Source organism: Ambystoma mexicanum, chromosome 12 (genome assembly GCF_040938575.1).
Source record: "Ambystoma mexicanum isolate Mex_15411 chromosome 12, UKY_AmexF1_1, whole genome shotgun sequence".
NCBI classification, from domain to species: Eukaryota; Metazoa; Chordata; class Amphibia; order Caudata; family Ambystomatidae; genus Ambystoma; species Ambystoma mexicanum.
This window is the reverse complement of record NC_090936.1, coordinates 1,158,462,085-1,158,473,512: the sequence shown is the minus strand read 5'-3', so window position 1 is coordinate 1,158,473,512 and position 11,428 is coordinate 1,158,462,085. Positions and strand designations below refer to the sequence as shown.

The window sequence follows — 11,428 nt, the reverse complement described above, 5'->3', positions numbered from 1 at the left end:
CCTCCTTTGCCCGTGGGGCCTGCCCCTGCTCTTCCGCCTTTGCCACCGTTGTCTCCAGTGGACAAGGCAGTGCCTGACACGGTTAGGCAGGATCCTGACCTGTCAGATGACCCTCAAGGCGAGCAGGACAACGAGGACCTTCCCCGCTCTGTTAGAGTTTTTCATGACCGGGTACTAGACATGATGAATTTCTTAGATGTTCCGGTTCCCGAGGCACCTGCTCCTCAGGAGGGCGTGCTTTCTGGGGCATTCACCCTGTCTCCTTTGGAGCGTACCGGCCTTTTCCTGCAGAAGGATGTTTTGGCCAAGGTCCGAAGAGTCTGGGAGAAGCCACACTCAGGACTTTTTGTCAATAAAAAGATTGACGCAAGGTACAGGCTGCACTCTTAGGAGGAAGTGGCCTTGTCTTCTTGTCCGCCTCCCTCCTCCACAGTGGTGGTTGCGGCCACGTTGCAGTCCAGACCTGCAGCATCCTCTTCCGTGACGGCTACTCAGGTCTTGGGAAAGGAGGACAAGCTCCTGGACTCCCTAGGGAGGAAAATCTTTGCCAATTCGGCCTTGCAGCTCAGGCAGGCCAATGCCGAATCGATTTTGGCGGGAACTAACATGTGGATGTGGAAAGGTCTGTCGGAGTTTGAGGAGCACATTCCAGTCGAGAAGTTGGAAGATTTCAGAGGTGGCCTTTCCGATGCCAGGGTCTTGGCCCAGGATCTCCTGGAGGCTGCGGCTCATCACGTAGACGGCTCAGGCATGATGCTCTGGGTTGATACCTCGAGGCAAGCGTGGTTGCATGCCACTAAGTTTTCGAAGGAAGTGCAAGACCATGTATTGGACCTTCCATTCAATGGTAAGGAGCTTTTTCATTCTTCTACTGATGTAGAGCTCACCAAAACCAAGGATAGCACTCAGACGGCTAAATCATTGTCTGTTCTGGTTAAAGCTCCTTTCAAACCTCAGAGACAGTTATCGCAGAGTCGACCTTCTTCTGGTTTCAGGGGCTTCCTCGACCGCAAATCGCGCAGAGTGGATACTCCTGCGAGGAATAACCGCCGTAGACAACAACGTATGTGGTATTTCTCCCGCTCCTCAGCCTCCTCATCAGGTTCAGGTGGCACCGCCACCGATAAACCTGCCAAATGAGGTTTTTCCGTGCTCGCACGAGACCCCGGTGGGAGGACGCATTGCATCTCATTGGGAGGCGTGGCAGACCATCACAGAAGTCACTCGGGCGGGCTTCCGCTTACCTTTACCCCATACCCCACCCCTCAACCCTCCTTTTCAGCTGTCGGGCTCACCCTAAGGCCGAGGTTCAGAAACTTCTGCGCCTCAGAGCTGTGGAACCCGTTCCTCTTGGGGAGCGAGGGGAGGGCTTCTACTCCCGGCTGTTTACGGTGCCTAAACCCAACCAGGCTGGCCTTTGCACCATCCTAGACCTTTCCCAGTTCAATCTTTCCTTACCCCAAGAGAAATTCAAGATGATCACGCCTGGCCAGATTCGCTCCTCGTTGCAGGCGGGAGATTGACTGAGCGAGGTGGATCTTCAGGATGCGTACATGCATATCCCGATTTGGGCTCCACACAGGAGGTACCTCAGTTTCTCTTTGGGAGAGGAGCACTTCCAGTTTCGGGTGCTTCCTTTGGCCTCAGCTCAGCGCTGCGTGTCTTCACGAAGATGATGTCGGTGATTGCGGCCTATCTTCGTCTTCAGGGTATATATGTGAATCCTTATTTGGACGATTGACTTTTACGCAGCCCTTGTCCGCTGGCGGCAGCGGGCAACCTCCACCCTCTCCTTCAGCTCCTGTTCCATCTTGGGCTGTCGGTGAAATGGCGGAAATCCTCCATGACGGTCTCTCAGGACCTGATTTTTCTGGGTTTTCGTTGGAACACGATCTGCAGAGTATACCTGACCGGGGACAGAATGGCGGATCTGTTGGCCACGTGTCAGATGTTTGCGCAGTCGGAGAGTATGTCTGCCTGGTGGTTCCAGAGGCTTCTGGGCCTCATGGCCTCGTGTGTGCTGGCTCTTCCTCTTGCTCGTCTCAAAATGAGACAGACCCAGATGGCCCTTCGGAATTCTTGGCGTCAGGCAGTGGACCCAGACTCCATGCGGATAATGATTCCGGATTCCATGAGAGTGGACCTGGACTGGTGGTCATCTCTCAGCAATCTCTCTGGGGGCGCGGGGTTCCAGGACCCGGTCCCTATGGTGATGATCACGACGGATTCCTCCCTCCTCGGGTGGGGTGCGACGTTAGATCTCCTTCAGGTCTCGGACCTCTGGTCGCCTCAGGACAAGCTCCTACACATAAACCATCTGGAGCTTCTGGTGATTTTCTTGGCGCTCAAGGCGTTCAGACCAGCCATTGTCAACAAAGTGGTCCGCTTAAGAACGGACAATGTGGTGTCAATGTATTACATCAACAAATAAGGGGGAACGAAGTCTTCCCCCCCTCGTGGACCTGTCCATCCAGATTTGGGAGTGGGCCGTGCTTCATGGTTTCCGGCTGCTTGCAGTGCACATCCCGGGCCAGCTGAATGTCACAGCAGATGCTCTCAGCCGGCGGACAGTGGTCAGCTACGAGTGGGAGTTGAAGGCGGAGGTCCTTTCAGGGATTTTCTCGCGCTGGGGCACACCGCAGGTGGACCTCTTCGCGACGGCGGCGAACAAGAAGCTTCCTCTGTATGCCTTAGAGGGGGGCTGGGAGCCTCCTCTCTGGGAGATGCTCTGGAGATTCCATGGCACAACATGAGAGCTTACGCCTTCCCACCTCTGCCTCTAGTTCACCGGGCAATTTGTAAGTTGAAGAACTTGGTGAACTGTTCTCTTCTACTGATAGCCCCGTGGTGGCGGGCCAGGTTTTGGTTTTCAGAACTCCAACACCTGTCGGTTTATCCGCCGATCAGGTTACCGGTAACGCCCGATCTTCTCCACCAGGGGGAGCAGCAGCTGTGGCACCCCTCCCCACAATCGCTCAGCTTGGCGGCATGGTGCCTGAGTTCAGGTCTTTAGAGCATCTGAATTTGTCTGCGGATAACATGCGTATTATCCAGGCAGCCAGAAAACCCTCGAACAGATCTCAGTACAAGAGTAAATGGCTCAGGTTCTGTCATTGGTGTTTAGAGAAGAAATTGGATCCAAGGGGGGGCCACGGTTGACACAGTGTTGTCCTTCGTGTCCTCCCTAGCAGAGTCAGGGGTTCATGTTCTGTCATGCAGGACTTTACCCAGTGGTAAAGAGGCATTTCGCTGGTTCAACACGCCTTTACCCTCCAGTTCGTAATCCGCACCCGCCATGGGACCTGAATGTTGTCCTGACGGCGCTATGCCATAAACCCCTTTGAGCCGATGGCTACTGTGGACCTCAAGTACTTGTCTTGGAAAGTGTCCTTTTTGGTCGCTGTCACATCGACAAGGAGAGTGAGTGAGCTCCAGGCATTGTCGGTGGAGCATCCTTTCTTGGTTTTTCACAAGGAGTAGTCCTTCGAACTAATCCGGCTTTTCTGCCGAAGATAGTGACCAAATTCCATTTGAATCAATCGATCTCCCTACTGGTCTTTTTTCCGAACCCGGCCTCTGAGGCGGAGAGGGTTCTACACTGTCTTGATATCCGAAGAGCTCTTAAATTCTACCTGGATAGGACTTCCGAGCTCAGAAGTTCTTCTCAACTTTTTGTGACTTTCGGCAACCCTCAAGGCATGCAGGCGTCTAAGGCAACTATTTCTAGGTGGATTGCCGCCTGCAGCACGGAGTCTTTCACTGTCCAAAAGCTGAAACCTCCTAAAGGTATTCATGCACACCTTGTGCGGGGCAAGGCAGCTGCGGTTGCTTTTCAGAAGTATGTTCCCTGGGAGTCCATCGCTAGGGCAGCTACTTGGGCCTCTCCATCTGCTTTCTGTAAGCATTACTGCCTCGATATGAGTTCTAGGGCTGATGCTCAGTTTGGTCAGGCTGCGCTGAAGAACCTTTTTCAGTAAAGGGTATGTCCATCCACCCGTAGTTCCTCTAAGGAGTGCTTTGGAATCTCCCACAAATATGGAGGAAAGGGGACGGAACGTAGGAGTATTACCAGGTTACTCACCGTAGTGACCACCTTACACCTAGTCCATAGTCCCCTTTCCATCATACGCCCGCCTGCCGTCCCCTCTAATAAGGTTCCTCTGTATTGGTAATGGGTCTCTGACCCGGCAAAGAAAAGGACTGAGGGGCGATGCGCGGGGCAGAGCCAAGGTGGGCGGGGTTACAGCCACTTGCCGGGCCCCACGCAGGAAAGAGAGGAAGGACACATTTTTGGCAAATTTTTGATGCTTTTTACAAGTGCTCCGGTCCCGTCCCACAGGACGGAGAGATGTCCCACAAGTATGGAGGAAAGGGGACTGTGGACTAGGAGTAAGGTGGTCACTACGGTGAGTAACCTGGTAATTCCTGATTAGCTGAATGCATTGATCACTCTACACTGACTCTATACTAGTGGAAACCATCACAGGCTCCATCCCTACCTTCCATACCCTCCCTTACTTGTATAAATCTCATGTTTGTTTTACTTTGTCCCCTTTAATTTTCTCTTCTCTCCCATACCTTATCCAGTCCTTCGTAAGTGGTTTGGGGAACACGACCTTGCATTTATACTCTAATCAAAAGTCATGAAACCTTTAACATCAGTAAATTAGCTGTGTGTTACTTCCTACCTTATTCTACAGAGAAAAGATTATGTAGAACATTAGAGGAAGTGGTGAAAAGTAAGGATGGGAGCAGGTGAGGAAGGGGAGGACGATTTATACATTTAATCCTACCAGGGAAGAGTGACATTGGTTCATAGCAGTGTCTATTCTCATTCAATGCCCCCCTCAGAGATTCATTGTTAATTCTCAAAATCCAATTAACAGATTTAAACGTTTTGCCAGATTACGTCCATAGGATTTTATTGTATTCATTGTAATTATCATTGCTTCCATCTGCCAAAACAAGCTATTCTGCACAGACCTACAATTCATAGGCTGGGTTTCTCAGATGTGCTCTTGCTGCCTCAAAATGCACTGTCATTTAATAACGGATTTGTATTATGTTTATGTTTATTGAATTTCTATAGCGCTTTATGCCAAAGCGCTTAATCTTATTGCTTGTACTGGTTTCCTCATTCTCATACAAGATTTTCTTATTATTCTGCCTGTATATTGTTGTGGAAATGGGCACCTCAGATTGTACACAAAAGTTGTGTCGGTATAAACTCCTTAATTCAATGGTTCATCTTCTCATTACAGGCATCACCCCAGGTGTCACAAATTGCAACCGTGCAAGCACATCTTTTTGTTTAGGAGTTAACCAATTCTCATCTGGTCTTTTATAAAATAAATAGGTTTTGTTATCTTATCAGGAGGTATCATTAGAATTTAGAAGGTAATAAAATACATGGTTCTCTCCAATTATATCATTTAATTCTGTGTCAACTTCAACAGTGATTTTTCCATCTAATCCTTAACGTCTGTGCTGGATTGCTACAGCGAAGTGATGCAATGTTATTTCAAAATGTCTAGTATACCTTAGCATCAGCACTACTAGGGTATTTCTCATTTCTTTTCTTTCTTTTGTTTTTTAAGTGGTTATAATCATTCAGGTAATCTCTATCTAGGTAACAGTTCTGCTTCTGCCGTATCCCTTACTTTGTTATCTGAGATCTGTGATGCAAACCTTGTGCACCAGGAAGGCATTTACTCACTTTCTTTGGGAAAGGCTCTTATTTGTAATTGGTGATGCTCTATGAAAATCAGCACATATAGTCTTTATGGGTGTAGTGCACTGTTAATTGTCGATTTCACTTGTCTAAGTTACTTCATCAAGCTATCGTTTTCTCCCAGCATTCCATTGCCAGACTGGCATATGGGGCGAAGGGAACCCCTTGGCAATGCAGAACAGTATTTATTTTTCTATTTTTATTATAAGAATTGCCTATACTAGAACTATTGTAATCCCCATTTCAAATGCAGGCAGGCCTTGCAGTAGAAGTGGCAAAAAAAGACTTTCTATTGTGGACCAAGTTTGTGTTATACATTGGCTCTCCCACGGGTCATATGCATTTTATTTTTGGCATGAGGTCCAATATGGTTGGACTAGAAAACATGTCCACTCCGCTCACTGACCTGCACAGGTACCCCCAAGACGGTGTTGCGTGTTGTAGGATCCCTTGGGAGATGGAAGACTGCCCGCACATTCAAGACCCATCTGCTCAAACACTCTCTGGCAGCATCACAGCAAACATTTGATGAATCGAATTTGGGATCATCCAAAGTTCAGAGTTTGTCCACTGGCATAGATTGTAGTCTCCACATTGTAGTGGGTGGTGCATAAACTACAGTGTTGTATGACACCAGAAGGATGCTTTTTGTTACTCAAAACAAAGTAGTGACCATCACCAGTCAGCTAACCCCAAAATAAAATTACTGGCATGTTGCCATTGCCAGCATTTTATTTCAGAGCAAAGGCTGAATAGTGTGGCAATACCTACTCAAAGCACACCATTTCCCCACAGTAAACAGCTTCATTGATGTGTATTAGGCACACCGCCAATTGGAAACAAACAATGGCTAACAATGAAATTAACTATTCATCATAATGTATACTGTCCATTGCGTGAAACAAGAGGATACCTTTAAGGGACTTTGTAAGGGAAGCGTAGAGGCATGAGGGGGCACCAAGAAAGTGAAAGAACCTCAGAAGCAAAAATGAAAAAATATTCTAGAATGTTTGTATCCTCCCTGAATATGCTTGTAAAGAAATAACAATTTATGTATTCTGTAGAAGATGGTCACCTGAACAAAAGTGCTTTAAAGTGTGCTTCACACTTCAGTACAATCATAATAAATTGGTTCAGCAGTGGATATGCCAAACTCCTACTGTAGTAATATGGCTTCAACACAGAGGTTCAGAGATCTAATCATTGCAAAGTGACTAAAGAAATATTGATGAGCTGATAATGTAATATTTTTTGCACACATTGTGTCCAGAGTGAGAACCTTCTTCCATAGTTGAGCCTCTTCACACAAGATTTCAAACACAAAAACAAATGAAAAATCAGTTCTCTGCCCCGCAAAGGCATTTCCGTCTCAATGTATTGGATGGTGATAGTCCTTATGAGTGCTGACTAACAATGTCACACTCCACAGTCACATTTTTTACATTTTGTGCATTTTAAACCTTTTTGTTTAGAGCTCTTTCAAAGATTTACTTTACAGCAATGAATAAGTGTGTTGATTCTTGAGAGCCGTTTTACAAACCTGTTCTTATTCTAAATCAAACTTTTAATGCCACACCAATTCCCTCTTGCTGCATTACATGAGCAGCCAAATGTCTTTGCAACTACAGATAGTGCATTCTGCCTCCAAGATAGTCGATTGATTTTTCCCTGCAATCGAGTCATTGCGATACCCACTATTAGGACATGTGATGGTCACAGATCATAGATGCAGGTGAGTGTATTTTTTCCAGTAGAAGGCAAAATATCAAAGTTGAATGCAGAGCATGCACATTACATTTAAAAGGTTTATGAAGGCACTGAAATCTTTTTTATGGAGCCCCCACTCTCAAAGGACAAGAACCAAACAAAATGGATCACACAGAGGCTATTATGTTTATTGTGTTGAACAGACTGTGAAAAACCCATTAGTAGAAACATTTTCAACAAGCAAGCAATTTAAAGCAGCACAAATCGTAGACAGCAACTCTATATGAAGAAGAAAACAGGGTTAAAAAGGACACAAAAAAGATAGGAAAAGCAAACTGCGGTTAAGCTTTTTGAGTGTTTCCTTCTGCAAGAATCTCTTTACGGCAGAGGGAAGAAAAGTTTAATGTCCAGTCTTTAATAAGGCGACCATCGACAGCAAAGAACAGTCTTATAAAATTTATCTCCCACAAAAATAAACTATATATATAAAAATTTTATGATGTTCTGTCTGTACGGGTGGCCACAAGCAGTTTCTCAGTCTGGAAAAAAAATGAGGTATAGTAGGCCTAAGAGGTAGTAATGTGTGTTTTTTGATTGTACTACAATATATAGAAAATACAAAAAATAACATCAGAGCTTCGAGTCCCTCGGTGCTTGAGATCCTTCCAACGTGGGGACACTAGATCTGCATCAAGTCAATGGCGAGGTTAAAACAAAGTTAAGTTTTACCGAACATAGGCTTTTGATATGCGTATTCAACTTTTCATAATAGCTCAGTTTTAAAAACTGATCTACTCTTCCCCTCTCCCCCAGCCACCGCCTGAGCTCCCATTAAGCACCTTATGAGCACCTTGCAGCTTTCTGAAGCGGTACAGTGCGCTTGTTTCTTGAAAGAGTACCCTCAATGACAAAGTCAGCAATTTATTAATCTGTCCTTACATGTGGCTCGGTACTAAAGCCACCACAGGGACACGTTTTCCTGAGAAACTACCCCCGGCCCAGTTAATAATACAATGTTAAAAAAGTAGAAAGAAAAATAAAACAATTCTACAAAGAAAGCATTTGAAATAAATCTGGTTGAAACAAACAACACACAAAAAAAAAAATCACATTTGTATAAAATACATGAAAATAGTTATCAAGTATTTACTTACAATCTACCATTTTAAACACATGTTCATGATTGCATTATGCAAAAGCCGGGCTTGTTGCTTCCAAAACCTACGAAGCTTCAAGTTTCTTAAAAGACTTCTTGTAAGAAAGTCACTACTTTTTAAATGTGTTCATTTCAGACAGTTTGCGTATAAAAATACTTTGAGCAGGGATGTGTTGCAGTCCTAACTGTTTCAGATATCTTAAAAAAACAAACAAAACTTAATGCCGAAAAAATAACCAGTTTCATTCCATTTAACATTTGGAGGTAGGCCCTTTGATTAGTCCATTTCTTTCAACAGTTCTTTTGAGGTACAACTTTGGACAGTCATATTTTAAACATTACAACATTTTTTTCTGCCATGCCATGTGTAGCCACAGAAGAAAATTCTTAAAAACGTATGAGCAATTCAGTAGAAAAATATATTCAAGTTAACAGTACATTACACTGAAATCTAGAAAAGAATGGGAAGTACATGTAAAGATGAAAAAAAGATTAAAAATGTACATAGACATGCTGAAACAAACTAAGATATTGGTTCCTTAACTGCAATGAAATGCTGAAGGAGGACTATACGACCATGGAAAAGGTAAGTTTACCCGCCCGAATGATATGTTTCGGCACTGTACGTGTGTAGCAGCATAGATGTGTAGGGCTGATGCACAACTTAAAATATCAGAGGTAGTTTTGAATAGTGGAATATAAAATATTGCATTGGATGCTGAAAGTGCTGCTCTGAGTGAGGCTATAAAGGACCAGGACAGATGAAAGGCAAAGCCTTCCGCCCGGCTCCCCACAGCAAACTATGCTGTCTCAACTATTGTTGGAAGTTATACATACGGTCACTTCAGACTGAGGTACATGCCCTTGATTCTTGGAGTACAGAACGCAGTTTTGAAGTAGTGTTGCCTTTGGCAGTGTTACAGAGCACCAGCATCTGTTGCAGCCAGACAAAGCCATTTCTGGGTACACTTTCTTTTTACATTTGCAGAAATATCAGAGTTACCTTTACTTTGGAAGCAAAAGATTAAGAGGTTGCCAGGCGGTGTGACTGGTACTAAAATGTAATGCCAATAATGTTCACTCTGGTACAAATTAAAAGTATGCTTCTATTGGTGGGGTATATGTGGTCTTAGTGTCTTTTTCGTGGCAATATCTGGCTGCCCAGAGAGCAAATTTTACCAAACATTTGGTGCCTGAAGAAGGACGCTGTGCACTTTGCTCCTTACTTTGACTTGATATGTTAATGATTTGCAGCTGTATTGCAGCATTCTTAAGGTCATTTTTCCCTTTTGCAAAATGAATATACATTATCCTATCTTGTATTCTTTTGATTGCTAGCAGAGTTAACAGGCAAATCAGCCCTAAATTGTTCCTGAAAAAAGAAAACAGTAATTGAAAATCATCTGATAAAAATCTACAAGAATGTTACATTAGACAGCGGTGGTACCTACAATCTATTCCTTATCGTTGGTGCTCTAAACCAGGAGTTTGCTAAGTTTGGGAGTGGGTTCAGGACTGTGCCATGTTTTGTTCACAGCAGGCCTTTGAGAATGGAATGCCCATTTAAATATAGATAAACATTTTCTTGTACTATTTTTATGCAGTGCAGTGATCGACCGAACCTGATTTTGAAAAGATTCTGACCCATTCACCCTTCCTTAGCAGCTCAAACTAGAAATAGATTAAGAAGAAAAGAGGAATTAAAAGTTACATAATTAATCTGCGTTCCCCTACAACCTACCCATGTTACAGCAGTGTTTCACTAAACCTGGGACCGTGAAGGGATTACAAAAAGAAGGTGATTAATACAAGTCCTTTTTTTAAAAAAAAAACAATTATGTGATATCCCTCTCCCCTCAGGCAAAAGTGGAAAGACCATGGCAATAGAAAAATCAGTGGTCAAGGTAGCGTCTTCTCCCTTCAAAAGACCCAACTGCTGGATGAGGTAGAATTTGAACGTTGCATTGTCTTAATCTTCCTCCGCAGATTCTTGCGAGGAAGGTTCTTCAGGCTCTCCCTGGAAATACAGAAAACACTTAAGGTGAATAAATCATCATCAATAAAACATAAAACAAAAAGGTACAGAGAAATCTTCAACTCGCAAATTTAAAGAATATTTGTTGCAGGCTCAACGTTAACCCAAAACCTTAACCGCCAAACGAAAGACTGGGTGGCCTTGGAGTTGGAATTTAAGATCTATGACCTGAAATACTATTTCCTGACTGCAAAGCTCTGGTTCCCGGAGCTAAGCAAAGCTTTCTGTTGGAATGGGCATGGGTGCCGTCATACCAAAATAATAGGGGCACCAAATGTGATATTATGCTAACATTATAAAGCATTTGACATGGGTTAGGGGGCATGGTTTTAACCTAGTAAAAATGCAAGGGTTCCAACATGAACTGGCCTACCAATCAAATTTGCAGGAACTGGAGGCATACTTCTTAGAACAAACGCTAGTTTCCAATTAAATCAGAGATGTGAATTCATTTATGTATAATATTTTCAAGAGCATGGTCCAGACTCTGGCTGGCAGCTGAGTATTTTACCCCAAGGTCATGAGATACACCAGGGATCGATTCAAGATATTTGGAAAAATTCTCAAACCACAAAATAACAAAAAAGAAGGTTAAAGCCTCAAGTGCCATGGTGATGAGTGTTGCTAGGCCAAAACTAAACCATCATAACGCAGGGAATATGAGAGCAAGATAAAATTGAGAGTCTGGCGTGACACATACAATCCTGTATCGTACTTACAAATCCAAGCCTTCCTAGAATACAAGTGAATCCTAGGGATGTGCCAATCAGGTTTTCAGCCGAATCACGGAACAGATTTG

General features: G+C 44.2%; 1 protein-coding gene across 2 annotated transcripts in view; it reads right to left on the bottom strand.

Moving 5' to 3' along the window:
• Window positions 1–7,605: 7,605 nt before the first annotated feature.
• Window positions 7,606–11,428, bottom strand: part of HMGA2 (high mobility group AT-hook 2) — a 428,333-nt gene continuing 424,510 nt past the window's right edge. For both annotated transcript variants that reach the window (XM_069629755.1, XM_069629756.1), the window contains exon 5: window positions 7,606–10,611. In XM_069629755.1, coding sequence (XP_069485856.1) covers window positions 10,564–10,611 — 48 coding nt within the window. In that variant the 3' untranslated portion in view covers window positions 7,606–10,563. The remainder of the gene's footprint in view (window positions 10,612–11,428) is intronic.